At 35.6% G+C, this 19,156-nt stretch overlaps 1 protein-coding gene across 3 annotated transcripts in view; it reads right to left on the bottom strand.

Annotated features, from left to right (window-relative positions):
• Nucleotides 1-4,224: 4,224 nt before the first annotated feature.
• The window catches only part of LOC116442705 (guanine nucleotide-binding protein G(i) subunit alpha-1), a 33,166-nt gene continuing 18,234 nt past the window's right edge, over nt 4,225-19,156 (bottom strand). The window contains exons 2-9 of one of the 3 annotated variants that reach the window (XM_032106024.1): nt 18,160-18,202; nt 17,940-18,081; nt 13,343-13,500; nt 11,721-11,849; nt 8,588-8,717; nt 7,228-7,381; nt 6,146-6,349; nt 4,225-6,033 (exon numbers count right to left, since the gene is read on the bottom strand). In XM_032106024.1, coding sequence (XP_031961915.1) covers nt 6,159-6,349; nt 7,228-7,381; nt 8,588-8,717; nt 11,721-11,849; nt 13,343-13,500; nt 17,940-18,081; nt 18,160-18,202 — 947 coding nt within the window. In that variant the 3' untranslated portion in view covers nt 4,225-6,033; nt 6,146-6,158. Of the gene's footprint in view, nt 6,350-7,227; nt 7,382-8,587; nt 8,718-11,720; nt 11,850-13,342; nt 13,501-17,939; nt 18,082-18,159; nt 18,203-19,156 lie in introns of all 3 variants that reach the window. The other 2 variants (XM_032106023.1, XM_032106022.1) reach the window with 2 other exon arrangements.

Below are 19,156 nucleotides of genomic sequence, written 5' to 3'. Positions count from 1 at the left end.
AAATACAAACTTAACAGACATTAGAAGTGCAGCTGTGTCCCTCCTCCTCCACCTCTATTCACTCTGCTGAAGAGTGCTTCCTGTCTCCTCTCCAGGAGGATCAAGGGTGCCTCCTGCCCATTTCTTTTTGCTGAGTAGCTCAGAACCCTTTCCCTCAATATATGGAAGATCAGGCTGCCTGGGCCTTTAACACACAGACATCAACAGCTGCACCTGGGAAAGGGATAAGTAGCTGAGCAACTGCAAATACCTCACTGTTACTTCCTCATGATTAGAGCTCCACACAACAAAAGCATGCAAAAACATACCAAAAAAACAACTTCATGCCACAACACCCTCTCAAAGCTGCTTTCTTCAAATGCTGGACAGAGCTGTGAAGATCATCGCTGAATACTTTCTTTAATGTTTTCCCAGAACTAAAATCTCATGTGCCCGACTGACTACAAACATCTTGAAAATGGTTTTTTGTCTCAGCAGATCATAAAATTTATGACTTTCTTCCATTCCTTAGAGTCAGAGGGCCAAAGACTGAGAACTTTACAAAGAATTAAGTTAATAGGTAGAAAAATAAGGCAAACTAACGACATTTAAGCCAAACCAACTTAGCCATGAAAGATACTGGCAGAATCTATATGCAACAACTTCAGAATTTGATCAAATGTACTCATCTCCATGTGCAATCCCTAACAAATTTGACTTTTTTTCCAATAATCTGTCTGGAACTATGAAGGATTAAAATCACATTTTTGTTGAAGGCCAAAAATAGTAGAAAGGTCATCATTACTGGATGTAATGAAGTATTCTTGCTGACTTACAGACCTACAGGCCAAATTCACATCTTCAACACGTTTTAATGTTTACAACAGTAAAATTACAATGTCATTTTGATTTTTTCTTGGTTGTTAGTGTTCAGTTTTACATTCTAAATTATGCAGTTGACAACTACAGATATTTGTTTTTAAAAATTCACCTTTAATTCTTATTAAGAGGAATAGAAGTGTAAGTTTTGGCAATTCACACCAAATCAAAGTTAATAGTATTCTCACAAGAATATTCTGTGTTTTAGTAACAAAGCTCTTAATGAAAGTTAGACAAGGTATTGTAGGTTTGTGATTTATGGAATCAAAAGAGGAATAGCTTCATCCTTGTTTTAATCTATCAAAAAAAAAAAAATCATGACTTACAGGACAAGTATTAGCATTTTTTAATGGAAACAATTTAGCATTCTCAGGATGACAGTTTCATAGGGTTTTTAGAATAGATTTTGTGGCTTGCTTATTTATTCACATTTCAAGACAATCATGACACTGGAACAGAGGAAGAGTGAAAATTTGTGACCGTAACTCACCATATTTTTTTCACAGGAAGATTATAATTCCTGAGACAAATTATTATGAAACTATATACAAAACTGCTGTTTTATTCATCGGATTTAGTCTAGAAAACTGTTACTTTATTCTGACAAAGGACAAAACCATCTAGAAGTATGTTTCTATTTGCAATGTGTTTCCCACTCAGTCACTTGTACTGTACTCAGTGCATTCTGATTTTGCAGACAGGAGGACACTTGCTTGTAAGAGGTATTTGCGATGTGCTTGGTGTCATGTTGTAAGGACTTCTGATCAGCCTGTGGATCATTGTGGAACTTACTGTAAGCTACAGAACTGAAAAGCTTCACCTGCTCAGGGTTCCTGATTTCCTAGACTTTTCTTCATGCTCTTCAATACAAACATATGCAGTTTTAAATACACTTATTTTCTAATCAAGCTGCATATTCTTACATTACCATACTAATAATAATCTTACATCAGGCATCTGCATATTCTTGATCTGCAAAAGAAAGTACATATCAGCATATTCTGCAGGATTCAAGGTACCCATTCCTCAGATGTCGACACAAATAGCACAACCCGTGAGGGGAAGCACAGTGATACCACCTCTTCCCAAACTTCTCAGTAAGTGGGAGGACAGAAAAGGAGGGAGACTAAAGACTTAGGTATAGCTGGGAACAGCCAGTTCTGTGAAGCTGCAGTGAGTTCCAGTGACAATGTATTTGGTCTTAAATGTCTTTTGTTCCATTGCAATTAAAAACAGTCAAATTTCAGATAGCACATTCTGATCAGTACATCTTTGCATGCATAAATCTTTCTTTTGTAACAGATGCTCTGAAATTCCTTTCAGAATTGACACACTGCTAAAAAAATACAGTTCTACTACAGAAGTGTATTTCTACACTGTGGGCTCAACTTTTTCCTGTCCCAATACTCAGAAGGGAGTGTGACCAAAAATGGCATTACACTATCCCATAGATAGATCCCAACCTATTGACTGCACTTTTAAAAGTAAGTCTAACTATGCCTTAGATCAAGTAAATTACTCCTACTGCTCAATAATCCTGATCTCTGTTGTGTCAGGTACCAGTCAAAGTTTTCTCACTACCACAAAAAAGAAAACAAAAGCAGAGCAAACCAGCCAGAAACACCGTGTCTGGAATCATGACCAACTTTGAAAAGCACTGCTTCTAAATACACTAAGGACAAAAAGCTTCATAAATGCATTTTAACTCAGCCATTTTTACGTACAGCATATTTTCATGACTTGGAAATACAACTGAGTAAAATACTGGAGCTAGGTCCCTCTATGTCAAGCCAGCTTCTTTGAAAGAACTCCAGGGACAAAAGCACAAAACAGTTTTCCTGCACCTAACAAAACTGAAATTTCAATATTACTGTTCATCACAGTCCAAAAACCCGATACTTGCGCAAGAACTACAAGCACTGCTTATAGTTCCATGACTGATTAAGCTCCTCTTTTACCAGTTTCATCTTCCACATTCACAGCCCATGAATGCACTTGCATGGGCTGTGAGTTATTCAAGGTTTTTAAAGACTTCTGTTGCACCTCCTACACCTTTTAAAAAATGAAACAGAGTCAAGGCTTTGAAGCTTTTAAGCCTGGCATTACTCTTTGACCCGCAGGATCTTAGTTATTAATATCAAGTAAAGCAACTTCAAGAGACATTCACACAGTAGGACAGCCAGCATCCTGGCAGGGTTTCCTTTTCGCTTGATTTGAAACAGACAATTATCTTTTAATTTTCCCCAATTCTGAAAGCACACCAGCCACCATGCTGTTCAGCCTGTTGCAGATGGATCTCTTTTGCTCTCTAAGGTTTTACGTAGATTTTAAATCATGAAGATGCTAATTGACTACATGGAACCAGAAACAGCAATCCAGCAAATGCTATATTGTTCCCATGCTGTGATCCTGGACCTTGTTTTAGTTAATGGTTACTACATTTAGTATCAAATTAACTCCAGATTCCATAGGTCGCGTAATGAAGCCAAATAGCAAATTTTCCAAACCACCCTTCCACTGTGTTAAGCCTCTTAAAAATAGCTACATGTTTAATGACAGCTGCATTTTACTGAGACTTCAACCAGACACGTCCACAAGACCATGGGGGCTGGAGAAGTCACCACAAAGGTCTGATTTTTTATATACACTACATTTACAATAACCTGAAGGAATTTCTAAGATAATAGAGGGAGCTTCCTTGTGTAACGCTAGAGAAAGCGGTTTGCCTGCACACTCTGTAAGAAGAAATGAGAGGAAGGGGGAACTGGAAGAGAACGGAGCTCAGGCTGCTGAGGGCCAAGACTGTCCCGCAGACAGTGGTGCACCTGCAGCATTTCCTCTGTGTTCTGCAATGCCCTGACAGAGAAGCAGGCTCCTGATGGAAGAGAGGCGCAGTGGAGCCTTATTACAGCTGCAGTGAAAAGTAAGAGTGTGGCTCCCACCACAACTGCATGCAAAATCTAGCTTTTCCTAGAGAAGTGGGCTAGGCTGACAACTTTATCTCTGGACAAAGATTGACCAACCAGTGCAGCACATCCACATGGAAACATCCCTGCTGGCTACCCATCAGGTCAGAAAAAACAAGATTATCTGTGGACTAGCAAGCAAAATCAATTCACAATTTTGTTCTGTGTTAAGATATGAATAAACCACTAGTTAAGAAATTCCAAAAATTCTCCAACTGAAGGTGCTGGGAAAAATGGTGAAGGAAAAATATTAATTAATTAATAATTAATGCTTCTAGCACAAAGTTTTTACATTTACTCTTAACTTCCTATCTTCTCACTTTTACTACCTATTTACCTCCACAGAATGGATGCAAAAAGATTTCCATCAGCACATTTAATGAAAAACATTTCTTTCAAGCAAGGCACAAAATTTCAATTTATTTAATTTGATTAATCCCAATTTTTTGTTTTACATTAAGTACAAAAAACCAGCTTGAACGTAGGTGTAAATACAATTCCACAAAGTAGTTCAGTGAGATTTAAAATCATATCCAGAACTGTAAAGCACAATTAAAAGCAGCCCAGGATATACAGATTGCTTACCATAACTGCTGAAAGAGCTCATGATGTATCAACATATTTAACGACCTCCAGCAATAAGTTATCTCCTTTCTAATCTTTCATTTAAAATGCATTTACCAATTCTGTACCTAACAAACAAAGCACTGAAGAATGAGAAGTGCAGGTAAGTTTTACTCAAGCAGAGGCCTAACTTAAACACATACACAATCAAAAATTAAACAACAGAACAATGACCTCAATATTTTGAGCATGTCTAAGAACATAAATGCTAAGATAATACAGAAAAATAGCCACAGGCTCCAAGACTTATTTACTTCTCAAAGAACACATGGTGTACTGTAGCTGCCTGAAATATTTTAACAATTATAGAAAATTGTATCTCCGGGTTTGGTACATTTGTGTTTTCTAGATGACAACATACATTTAAGACAACCATCAGCTTATTTACAGTTAGAAGCTTATTCCTTTTAAAATCTGTATTAAAAAAATCAGTTTTGGCACTATCCCTAAGGCAATGGATGATATGTACCTAAGATAGCAAATCACATAATGAAAGCATAACCAGAAGAAAAACATCTTTAACTTAAACTGTGAGGCTATAATTAAAGAGAAAATTAAAGAATCAGGACTTCTAAGTCACTCAAACGCCCTATCCAAAATACTGAAGATTCTTGCTATATGCAACAGGAAATTGCTTCAATTTCTGAAGTCCCTGTGCCTTGTTTTGTGGGAGAACCCAATATTTCTATGGTTATTAAGATGTCCATCTAGTTTTAATACCAGAAAATAGCAAAAAGTTAAAGGAGAACATGAACTTATGTTTTAAGTAAGCAGAAAAAACATTACTCTGAAGTCTAGCCTTTGCTAACTGTCTATTTAAAAAACCCCAAAGGTAACTTTTCCATTCACTCCACTGAGTAAAGACCACAGCATCAAATTTTTTTATTGATATGAATAGTTTTAACAACTTCCTTTTTGCACTTCCATCAGCTTCAGTGATAACTGACCCTTAAACATTTATTTCCCAGTGCTGCCACATTTCCACTGCAAAGACAGTAAGCCTAGATTTCATAAACTGTGGATTTCATTTAAATTTTAAAATAATCTTTGCATTTATCCTAAATTTATAAAAAGATTATTTTTCAAAACTTAAGGCAAAAAACAAGTTTATTGGTTATGTTTCTTTAAGTCTGAGAAGGTCTATGAGGCTGTTTAAATATCAAAAAAGCTAATGCCATATACAGTATTACCAACAAAAACAAAGAATAAGGCAGCATGCACCCTTAAGATGAAAAGAAAATTTAATTTTACAAGATGTTTAAATAATCCAAAGGCAAAAAGTGTCTGTCTCCTCTAAGAGTATCTTCATAAAACAAGGAAATTTTAGAGGAATGTTTTAGAGGACATCAAGTTACTAAAATATTCCGTTCAACGTTTATACAAATACATTACTACAATTGTAAGTTTACATACAATCAACTGACATCTCAGTGTTAACTAATTACTTAAATTTACAAGACAAACATAAATAAAGCTGTTAAAACAGGCAAGTACAGTACTGATCTATCATTCAGCACAATGCATTTTGTACTTCTTTCACCTTGAAAAGAATCAGATTAGAATTGTGCGAAGTCAATCTCCAAACCTAAAAATAAAATAAAAGAGAATTAAGTATATCTATGCAGGTTTTACACAGCATGGGTATATTCCAAATGTTTAAGTCCTGTTTTCAGGCATGTAATTTACCATTTAACAACCTTTTGTCTGTTCTCAGAAGAGGCCACAGTCTTTAAGGTTATTTTTAATAATGACATCAGTTACAGCATCAAAAACAAACTGCACATTTTTTGTGTCTGTGGCACATGTGAAGTGAGTGTAGATTTCCTTTGTGTCTTTTCTCTTGTTCAGATCTTCAAACTGACACTGAATGTAAGCAGCTGCTTCTTCATAAGTGTTTGACCCTAGAAAAAGAAAATTGCTCAGTAAGCAGGTTTCCAACAGAGGAAGAACAAGATGCACACTTATCTGTGAAGGAACTGGTTCTTTGGAAACAGTTTACCTAAACCTGAAGAAGAGTAATTCCACAGCCATTGCTTTAAGATAGCACTAAAAAAACCTTTTGGATGCATTTGTAAGAATAAAAACTTAGCAACCAATTCAGTTCCAGGTGCAGGAATAGTCTTTCCATTTACTTCAGTGCCAGAGGAACAAGTCATTAATGACCAGTCACTTTGCTAGATAAGGATATTTTGTTTCCTTCATTCAAGTTATGTGCTTTCAAATTTTATGTTTTTAAAAGTTTTGGGGTTTTCCCACACTCAAAAGACACTTGGCATACACATTTTTCCTAAGCTTTTTACCTCCAACATGCTATTTTCTCTACAATGCAGTAGTCTGAAGTTACAGTGAAAATTACACATAAAAATGCTGACCTGTTACATGAATTCATTCTCCTTTGCTATGTATATTCTGAATAAGCCACATGTCAAAATGTATGTACACTCCCTGTTCAAAAAATTCTCATGTATCTCAGGAATTCCTACTTATATCAAAGTACAAAAGTAAGAGAACATCAGAAATAAAAATGGGCTAAATAAACGAGCCTCAATAGTTGCAGCAGTAACATATAAATGCTATCAGTGGACCAGCATTATTTCATCTGGATAAAAAGACTTAAGCACTATTTTATTTGTGATCCATAAAAAGAACTCCCCATCTTAAACCTTAGGTCATATAAATATTTTAGATGCCTAGAGTTATACAGCTCCTCATGATCTGTGCATCAAAAATTATGTATTTAGCAAAAAACCCCCTTGATATCTGCACACCCCTCCAATACCTGCATACTCAGGGTAGCAAATAGTGAGAGGACTTCTTTTGATTTTTTCTTCAAAAAGATCTTTCTTGTTCAGGAACAGAATAATAGAAGTGTCTGTGAACCATTTATTGTTGCAGATACTGTCAAACAATTTCATGCTCTCATGCATCCGATTCTGTAATTGAAAAAAAACCCAGTCACTTTGTATTTTATCAGACTTCAGTAGTAAAATCAGGATACATATTTTTGATTAGTTACAAATGAACCAGTTACGAATCTTAGTTTTTAGCAAACAAAATCATATTTTACTGCAGGGAAATAGAGAGGCCAAGAGTACCACAAAGATCACTTCCACCAGCAGGGTTTAAGCACGTACTTTTTCTCATTTCCAGGTTTAAGTTTTTAATATTACAGAAATTTTTAGTGTTTTTTGACATTTTGCAGTACAGATATTCTACAAGAATTGCTGAGTTACCTGAATTTGTCTTAACACTGATTAGATCTTCTGGAAATTGAAAATAAATTCTGCACCTAGCTGATACTCCAGAATAAGGAAAAAAGTTCTACAAAACTAGAGAATCAAGTAAGCAGGTATTTTAACTCTTACCATAATATTTAACTCTGTAGAAAAATTATCCAACATGTAAGTACTTTGGCCAAGTTCCAGTCATTTAAGTAGCAGGATACTAGCTATGACCTTCTTTGACTACATTTGACTTGAAAGGTTTTCTTATTTCTCTGTCCTCCCCAAATTATATTTTATAGAATGTTGCAGGAAGAGCACAAGAGTCTGTTAATGATTCACACATAAGACGTAAGCATCACTTCAGACGACTCAAGACAGTAAAATGCCCCCTGGGCACAGTGACACAGAAGGAGTAAACTCTTGAAAGAGGAGAAAGGAGCCAAGGGTGTTGGAAAGGAAAAGGAAGAGAAATATTTCTGAAACTATGACAAGAGACTGGAGAAACACAGTTAGAAAGAAACAAAAACTGAAGACTGAGGAAGGAAAGGAAAACAAAATGTAGTAAAGCAGATACAGGTAAGTAAAAAAATTTCTTTCCATGTACTTCTAGCATCCATAAAGAGACTAAAATGTGTATTACTGACAATGAATCCTCATTAATTTATGGCTCCTATAAAACATGAGAAGTGTAGCTAAAAGAATATTTGTCTTTTAATATTCCTTCTGAGAATATGAGGAAATACTCTGGAACCCAAAAGCATGACTTGCATCACCATTTCACTCATTTCACTGAGAAAGCACAAACCCCATACATCTTATAAAGCAGTAATACTTCAAAAGACCCATTTATAGCTCTCCTTCCAAGCTTAGCTTCTATCCAACAACTATTCCCTTCTTCAACATTAGGGTACTTGCCATTTCCTCGTCTTCAGCCAAGACCAAGTCATAATCACTTAGTGCCACACAAAAAATAATTGCTGTAACACCCTCAAAACAATGAATCCACTTCTTCCGCTCTGATCTCTGGCCTCCAACATCAAACATTCTGCAAAACAGAAGTACAAAGTAGGGAATGAACTTTGGAATTTCTAGCGTTCTGAACATTAACCAGTAAAATCTGGAATTATCAGCTGTGTAAGTCTGAGAACAACATCTTAAAAAGAAAGCAAAAATCCCTGTATCCCTGTATTAATTACTATTTTTCTCAGTATAAACCTCAATTTTAATAAAGCCTTAAAAGTCTTCTTATACATTTTAGAGAACAAGAGAATGTATGATGTGAAAGATAAACAAAATTAATTATTTACAGTATTATATTTCATTAACAAAGTTAATTATAACCTGTATAAAATAAAGAGTTAGCTTTACTAAAAAGTTTAAAATGATAAAAGATACTGATCAACAACATGGACTCTCAATCCTGGTGAGTTTTAGCTCCTCTCTTTTCTAAATCAAATTACAACTTAAATCTAGTCTTCAACTGGCCATGTTTAAATAGGCTATTTTTTTAAGAGATTATCTTAGAAGACAAAATAAGCATTAACATAGTAAAAATAACCATCATTTTCTCTCTAATAAATGCATTTTCTGGAAATGCAATTAGGTCTCACATATGACACACTTACTGAAGCTGACTTGTACTTTTTACTATCCCCCTTTCCTGTTTTCCTTGAGCTGTAACCTTTCAAGGGCAGCACAGGTAAAAAATCCCACCGATTTCATGTTAGTGCACTACACAAACCCTGTAAATTGCACTTGAAGGGATTCAATTACAGTTGGTATTTTTAGGTATCTTAGTGTTCCAAGTTGGTAGATATTAATTTGAAAAACAAACACAGTAAAAGTAAGTAGAGAAGGAAACAAATTAGAAAAAAAAGAAAGAGCCTTTGCTTACTCATGGAAAACTGTCAGAAACACTGTAACCTCTGACAAGGTCTTCTACTTGGGCGAACAACTGCCAAGTGACAATGCTCACTGTCCTTTTAATATTCTACACTGAGATAATGCCATGTTAAAAACACTTGAAAGATTATTTCTGATGAAAAAAAGGAAAGATATTCCTGCTCCTTACCTTCAGAAATATATTTGAAGGGAAGTCTTTGGATATCACCCTATACAAATGTAAGCCAGCCACCTACTACTCCTACTTAGTTCTCAAACTATCAGCAATGGCTGTACCCATAGAAGATACTTTATACTTGTATACCTTAATAATGAATCCCTTAAATTTTAGTAATTACTCCTGTCAATTTTAATGCTATGCTTTATAACTTTATACTGAGACCTGAATTTCCATAAGAATTAACACTTGTACAAAAAAAGTATTATTTGAACACAAAAGTAGTAAATAATCAGACTCAACTTTTGGACTAGTCTAAAGAAACAGGATGAAGATGACTTGGTATTTGCATTTTGGTTTGAACCAATAATCAAAGCTATGCTAAGCGCTTTATAGAGAAGACTGAATTGAGGCTCAATCTGAAAGAATCTAAACACACACAGCAGAACAGGAAAGAAAAGATCATGAAAAAAAATGATCCTGTGCAGCTAGTCATACTTCTGTACCCTTGTCTTGGTATAATCGAGCCTTTCATGCCTTTGCTTCATCTTAAAAGCTCTTTTCAAGGTTATGTAAGAGTGTACTTCAAGCCCTCCCAATAACTCATTAAGCCTATTGCCTAAGGCACAGGTACAGGTGTTTGAATGTACAACATTACAGCTAAATAATTCCACAGGCCTGGCTCAGAGACACATTTTACAGAAGTGTAACCATATGGTCCTTGTAACAGTCCCAATAATCTGTACAGACCAGACCCATCTATAATAGGGAACAAGAAACATTAGAAAGTGAGAAGATAGAGAGGTCCTGAGAATACTGAAGTCCTCTCTTGAGACTTGGCTAAGGACTACTCTCCTTATGTTTGCAAGAGATTCATTACCATTTATCAGCTATTCTTTTGTGGATTAATACAATTTTGTTTTCTTAAACCCTAAAACAAGGAAACAAAACAGATTTCCACAGTACTGATGGTCCTGAAGTATCCATATTTCAGTATTTGCTGTGCATTTCCATGAGAAAAAGTATTTTCCATGAAGATACTAAGCAAATTTATAATATAGACATGCTGACAACAATTTCTGCATATTTAATGTGTGTTTTACTGAGTTTTCTTCACATTCTTCCTCATTAGTAGGAAGCAGTGTACTATACTATGATGGCTAACACTATCTTGTGTTTTCACCTTGAATGCTGCACATGAGTCAGGGCAAACGTTTTACAAGAGCACGTTGTGAGAGGACAAGGGGGAATGACTTCAAAGAGAAAGAGCATAGGTTTAGATCAGGTATTAGGAAGAAATCCTTTACTGTGAGGGTGATGAGGCACTGGAACAGGCTGCCCAGGGAAGTTATGGATGTCCCACCCCTGGTAGTGTTCAGGGCCAGGTTGGATGGGACCTTGAGCAAACTGGTCTAGTGGAAGGCATTCCTGTCCACTGTAGAGGGGTTGGAACTAGATGTTCTTTAAGGTCCCTTCCAACCCAAACCATTCTATGATTCTATGTCTTTAGACATAAAATGCTCAGAATATTAACATCACTTTATAAATCCCACACCACAGAAAACATAAGTTTTTCATCTCTAAACTACTACCTTAAAGTACAGCACATATTTGAATTCAGCTCTTCAGGAAAATGGATTTACTCTTTCATACAACACCAGCAAACTCTTATAAGCCTCCAGTTCTCCAATGGAATTTAAAACAAGAATCCAATAGAACAGCTATTTAACATGGCAAAAAATGCAATATTTCGTTTTGAGATTTAATTTATATCAAAAGTATCCTTAGAAAACATTTTCAATAAAACCAAAACATTTATCAGAGTTCCAACAACTCTCACATGCCTTTTTTTTTTCCCCATAAAAAATGGGGGCAGGGGAAATAAACTTCTGATTAGACAAATTTGTTAAATTACACCATTGAGTGCCTTATTCTATAATTTTACAGGAACTTTGATGGATAGATAACCATGCAGCATGATTTACATACTTAAAATGAAGATCTTTGAAAGTAAAGTGAGTTTCCACTATTCCTGTAGTTTTCACTCTAGTCCTGAGAACGTCCTGTTGAGTTGGAATGTAGCTGGTTTGTGCTATCCTGTCCAAGTCATTCAAGTAACTAAAGGTAAAAATAAACACTGCTTTCAGTTATTCATAAAACAGCAACAAAATAATTACAAAAAAATTACAGAAGTTCTAGGTCCATTCATTACATTGTGCTTGAATTTTATAAATTAGTTTTCTCTGAGACACAAAAGACACAGTATTCCAAATTTTCAAGTTTTTTCAAAATAAGCTTTAGACACACAACGAAATTTCATCCTAGATGAAAGAAAACTTAGGCAATTTATTCCACTGCAAAGAATTCTTCCTTTGCAATTCCAAAATGCAAACATGGTTCCATATACATCGGTGTTATTTGCACTAATTAGAACATCTTCATCTTCGTAACCTACTGAACTGCAGATTACATTGAACCATAAACAAAGCCCAAAACCACTCTATTTGCTAACAGATATGAAAAGAATAACTTAGTGTTTTGCCCAGAATTAATGTGTCTAAAAAAATGCCTAATACATAACAATTAAGTTTCTATCGAGAATTTCTAATTGCACATCTCTTTTACAATTAGCATGCTTTCATTGCCAAAATTCTTGCAATGTAGGCCAAGTCCAGTGTTTCTAAAAACCATACAGCTTACTCATACTTTTCCCATAGTAAACAGGGAACGCATTGTGTTCTATTTTCTGCGTAACAAGAAGTTAACAATTTTACAGATACGTTTATATGGCTAGAAGAACAGTTTTCTTATGAAACTTGAGTTAGAGGTTTCTAAAACAACAAAACAAAACACAGGAGGTTACCACAGGAGACTATGTGAATCTCCAAATGAAGTGCTCCATATGGAAGAAAGTTTACACAAGTGAGAAAAAACTTCAAGCACTACAAAATACTTCAGAATCATAAAGCTTTAAAAAATTGCACTATAAGGCAGTATCACTGCTATTGCCATGCTTTGCCATCTCATATTTCCCTCAGTAGACTCTCTTCCTTTACTGACTTACCATTACTTGCTACCACACCATCTTATTTTTGCATTCCTAGTTCCTTAATATTTTCTTACTGAAGTGCCTTAGCATAAAAGATACATTCTAATTGTTTCTTGGCTCAACACATTTACAGTAGAGACCATTAATTAAAAATAAAAACGTAGCAATGTTGAAATAGGACTATTACGAACATGAAAGAGTATCCTTGGTAATACAGATCATGTCATCACATTTTTTGGACACGTTCAGATACTGAAAAGGTACTTAAGTCATGATTTTGTAAGAGAAATGCTATTAAAGCACCTTAGAGCAATTTTTGTCTTCTATAAGGGAGTGAAACACCTGGTCAGAGCATGACAAGTTCCTAATTACACTACACCTCTTCCTTTCCAACCTCAAAGCTTTGCTGCAGCATTTTGACCCAAGTATACACTATCTTTGTTCAGATACTTCTGTGGTTTCCATCTACATAGGAGCAGAATTTGTCAAAAGATGACACCTCATACTGCTTTAGCTACTAGTTAGAAGGCAAAGGGAATCTTGTCTGTCAGACTGTACTTACTAGGCAGCAGAGTCATTGAGCTGGTATTCTCGAGATCTGTTGAAACAGGCTTGAACCCCGCTGTCTTTCCACAGTCTCTTGATAACTCCAGCAAGCTCTGAAGTCATAAATCCTTCTTCTGCTGCTCCAGCCAACACAAAGAGCTGACGAGCATCATCCTTCAGGGTGTAAACACAAGGTGAAGAGAGAAATATTGAGAACCACAACAGAAGTATTATCACCTAAGAACTATATTCAGCAAATGCATTACTGAACTTGGTAAATGTGAATGTAACCAAACAAAAAAATGTGAATGAAAACAATTAATTTTAGTATTCTGCATTGGATATTAATTCCCACATTTTTCAACAACAAAGACTACAAAATCAAATTTCTCTTTAGCTGATAAAGCTTCTCCTCGTCTGTTTATAACTTGAGCTAAGTTTTTGTAAACAGGAGTAGTAACATATTTTGTGTTCAAACCTAAAGTTAATCATATTTGCTCATAAAATACCACATACTGGATAAAATGGTTACAATACAGACTAGACCCTTCAGAAGTGCAGATGTATATTGAATAACTTAAGAAAACACATTAATTACTTAATTTTAATTAATTACACAACTTCAAAAGTGAGAAGTAATCCCTTCTTCCCAAATCATGTATCAGGAATTAGAAAAACACTTCTAAAAACCTTTCCAGACAAATCAGCTACAAATATCCATTGCCTTAATTATTCTACAGAGACCAGGCTTTCCTGGTAATGGAGTATCAAGCAAACATCAAGATTTTTAACAGCAAATGCTGGATTTTAAAACTATATATAATAACTGGCTTTGACAGTGAGGCTAATGGAGTACAAGATGTAAATCCACCATTCCCCTTTTAATAGCATTTGACCAGTTGACCAGTGACATGCAATTTTGACTGAGCAAAGAAACTTAGTATTTTATTTTTTAAAGTACTTCTATTACATTTAGACCTGTAAGGCACTGGAGGAAAGACAGCAGATGGGTACAGGGAAGGTCCACATTAGTACTCTCCTGTGGGTAGCTGCTTGACCTTGGTTATTGGCAGAACATGATCCAATGCCAAGGTACGTCAGCCAGAAAAATCATCTTGGAACTACTACCCACAGCATGTACAGTTTGTCCAGTAATTAAAAGAAAGAGAACAATGCATCTGGAAAGGAGGAAGGAGAAAAGAGAGACTTAGACACAACAGCTGGGAACTGGAAGTATTTCAAGAAAGAGGAGGATTTAAAAAGGCAACATATAAGGTTATTACAGTAAGTGAAGACACAGATGCAAATCTGTAGAAAAATCTGTCACTTTGCTGTTCAAACACTAAGCTGTGGAAAAAAAAAAAAACATTTTCAGGATAAGCACAGAAAGCAGTGATTGTTCTAAAGATACTGTCCACTGTAGACCTAAATAATCAAAGATTGTATGACCTAACAGGGGAATTGTTTACAGATGGATTGGGTGATACTAAATTTCAGAGGTTGAAAATGAAAGGCTTGCAGTCCAGTCAAACCAACACAAACTTGAAGAGATTTAAACACATATATATACATTTGTAGGTACACATATGAAGAACAGGTATCTGATGTATAACTGAAAGTGTCTTTTGAAAGTTAGAGTAGGTAGAAATCTAAAAGAACATTCGTCAAACAAAAATACTATACATAGACCGGACAAATTGTGGACAAATAATCTAAATTTAATGGATTGCTCTAATAATTACATACAAAACCCAGAGCTGTAAAGATCAAAGGGTTGGAAAGTCAGATCTCAGGGACTTTAACTTGAACACTATGCCTGCATAAAAAAAAACCTGAATGACAATTCTGGTCTTGAATATTGCTCGTGGATGCAAATGCAACTACAACTCAAATGCAGCAAATCTTTAAGAAGAGACAATATATTAAGACAGATGATGAAAACAGGTTAGAAACTGACAGTTTTGTCACAAAAGATGATGACATTTCATACCTAAGATGGTCTGACTTTTATGTATCTCTATATGCTCTCAAACAGGGGGGCGGGGAAAGAGAAGGTAGAACAAGAGAACTGATTTCAGCTTTTTAAAAGGCCAAACATTAAAATAAAAAATGGTCTCTGTTACCCCATTCTCCTTTTGCTAAAGATGGCATACCAAAGACACCACAAGCGAGGCAGTATGCAATGATCAAGTCCTATTTTCATTATTAATCAATGCTAGATACTTTCCTTCAGTTACACTGAAATGGGGCAGCTTCCTCTACAGGCGTCACCCTTTTTAATCCGATTGCATACATGAAGTAATGTAAAAAAACTAATTTAACTATCTCTCTAACTAGTACTAGTCTGACATTCAGAAAGTGGTCTATAGTCCTTTGAAGCACATTTACTAAATGCCTCTCAAAACACAGTTTCTACTTAAACTGTCCTGAAGCACAGAGGAACATACACCATACTTACAACTGACCATTACTGAAGCTGCTGGTGTTATCTGTGCTCCCTTGATTCAATAACTTGAAAAAAGAGAACATTCAACTCACTGCTCTACCATTAGTCTTATGACAGAAATAAAAGTATATGGTTTTAAAAGAAACCTTACCCCATTTAGAGTAAAACCCTCAGAAAATAACCTCAGAAATTTAAGGAAAATAATCTGAATATAACAGTTTACACCAGCAGATACAATTTTGAGCTTCTTTTTCCCACCAAAAGGTAATAACATTAAAACAAAATAGAATAAAATTGAAAATAATTGACGTATAAACATACTAGTACTAACAACCAGTGCTAATGTTCCATAGCAATGTTGCTCTGGAAAAAAAAATAATTTGGACCTCCAAGATGTGACTAAGTACAAAGGGATGGACAACAATTTTAAGATCATTCCCGACAGACGTTTGCCTCATCATTTTTATAGCTCTCTGAAGTTGAGAAACTCAGATGACTTAAAACTGACATAATATATAAGATAGCCCTCAAAATCATCTTGTTAGTCATTTTATCTGCTAGCACCTAAATTTACTCCTCCTCCATTTTCTCTTACTATGCATTTAGTAACATAAGTCTACCATCTGCCTCTTTCCAACATTAACTGCCAGACTCCAGAGAGGACTGCACAAACAGTGAACTAACAAGCAGTGAAATACTGTCAGTGCTCTGGAAAACTTTGGTCGTAAGGGCAGACTACAGCAAACATGAGAGCAAACGTGGAGATGAATAACCAATGAAATTGAAGCTTTTACTAGTTATGCTTACAGCTGAAGAGACATCAGGTAGAACTAACATATGTACATAAAATAATGGCTGTAATTGGCTGTCAGTCAGATTTCGACTTCAGATACAACTTTATGACTCACTATACATAATCTTACAAATGTCTTCCTTATGGCAACCATACATACTGCATTTCACAAGGTTACTGAATGAATACTCTCTAACATTTACTAATTGCTTTTCAAGCAACTAATAAAATCTTGAATACAAGACTGTCAAGAATGAAGAATCCACATACTGTTTCTTATTTTTAAAGACCCTCCTCTCCTCCCAAACTGTAGCTCCACCTTAAAGTGATAGAAAGAATTTATGACAAAATATGCCTCTTATTTCAATACCCGAAGAGCAAAACCCTTTCTCCATCTCTCCTGAGAGACAGCCACAATGTGGCAAGTTCCAGCTTCAAAACTGGTACTGGCAAGCATTCCACATTGTGACACTGACTTCTAAGGGGAGGAGATAAAAGCATACAACCTGAATCAAGTTTAACTGCTATTCAGACTAACAAGTTTGGGCATCAATTTCAGCACTGCAGCACAGACTGTATAGACTCTTGTAACAAGACAACAAGTAAAACCATGTAAACTGAGCATTTTACGGAGATAGACCAAGCATCTTCCTGCCTGACCACACATGGACATAACCAGGGTCACCACAGGTAAGAGCATAGGGTTAGGACTGGAGATACGAATAGGTGGAACGGCAAATAAACTCATCAGAGCTTTGCATGTGGGACATTAGATGAAATAAGATGGAAAAGGCACAGAAAAGCTTAGGAAAAGGTCTCATTTCTTGGGAAAAATCCCAAAATTGGTATAATGAAAAAATGGAATCCCAGCAGTAGGTCCATGCCCATGTCTCTTCGAGCAAAATAGAAGTCCTCAACACTGGAAATCAGTATGAAACAGGATCGAGCTCAGATGCTGGCAATGTTTCAGGCACTGCTGTGTCTATGACCTAATAGAGAAGTGCAGACAGTACAGTGCAGAAGTAGCTAGATGCCTCCCTATTTAAGCTATTTTTTTTAAAAGTATTTTTTAAGGAATGTGAAGATGTCTAACTTAAATGACCTACCTAATAACCCACAAGTCTATACAAATAGAGACATGACTGTGGACTCCGTAAGACCCAGATGTTTAGTTCTCCAAATTTAGACAGGATTTGGAAAATACTATCTAAACCAAATAGTTGTTGTGAATCAACCCAGGGCTGATTTCTCCACAGGTCACCTTGCCATGTAAAGACCAAAAGCATTTAGTTTTCACTGTATCTTACAAAGATTTCTGAAGGAAATAGTATGGATATGTCAGCTGTATGTCTGTGTATGTACTTCAATACTCACAGCCCTGATTGGATCACCAAAATCTATCTTCAACCTCCCCATTGCTCTAATGATAGCAATAATGGACTGAATGGTGTTACTGTAGACAACAGCTTTGTACTGTTTACATTCTTCTTCTGAATAACCAGCTTCATGGATAATCCTATGGAAGAAAAAAAAAAATAAATTCTCTAATAAAATTAAAAAATATTTCTCTATCACAGTATTTTGCCACACTTACTTCATTTGCTTGACAATTGTGCTTTTCCCCGATTCACCAGCTCCTGAAAAATAAATGCGTGAAAATTCAACATTAGACTTTTACTATTCTTTGAAAATACATTTTGATTCTACACTTCATGTATCTAACCAATATAAGTACCTTCAATAGGTAAAAGAACACATTACAAACTGATTTTTAATATAGAAATGCATCTTCAGCAGAAAATTTCAAAATCAAGCCATTTTAAGAACAAATCTCAGTTCTAAAAAGTCTCTTCTTTTACCAGAAGTGAGCATAATCTTCACACAGTCTGCTCGTGTTTCTAATGCGAACAGATGATAAATTGCTCAACTTCAAAGGGATCTGAAGCTTAATTCTTCCAACTGCCTTTTTAATCAAAACCTAACCAAAATCCATTCTTCACACTGTATTAATGGTCTCCCATGTTGCAAATGAACGCCTTAAACTCTTCAAGGCTTTAGTCCTTGTAACCCTCTTTTGACCCTTGCACGAATAAACCAAGTCAGCTTACTTTTTGTTAAAACAGATGGCATGAGGTTTGCCAGTCAACCCGCTATAATTTTTAGTGTTTAACAAAAACAAAACAAAAGCTATGTCAGAAAAACAGTATCTCTGTCAACAGATAGGGAAAAAGATGCAGTTTTTGCTACCTCAACAATCTATCTTTAGTCTGCTTCTTTCTGTAAAAAATACATGGAACTCTTAGAGCTGCAGTCTAATCCCTTTAGATAGCACGCTCCCAGTTTGCCTCGACTTGTGCTGAATTCTCCTTCTCAAAGATCCCCTTTCTCAGTACAGCTCTGCACAAGTGAGCATAATCTTCATACAGTCTACAGGTATTTCTAATGCAAAGAGATCACCCATTGTCCAATTCCAATATAACCAATGAAAACTCTGACCACAAAATAGCACTGATAAAGGCTGTACTTACTCATCGCCAAAAAAGGGCAAGAACCTGAAGCATGACAGTCAACCTCATCTTGGACAAAGTAAG

The sequence above is a fragment of the Corvus moneduloides genome, chromosome 4, assembly GCF_009650955.1.
Source record: "Corvus moneduloides isolate bCorMon1 chromosome 4, bCorMon1.pri, whole genome shotgun sequence".
NCBI lineage: Eukaryota > Metazoa > Chordata > Aves > Passeriformes > Corvidae > Corvus > Corvus moneduloides.
This window is presented reverse-complemented; position numbering and strand designations above follow the sequence as displayed.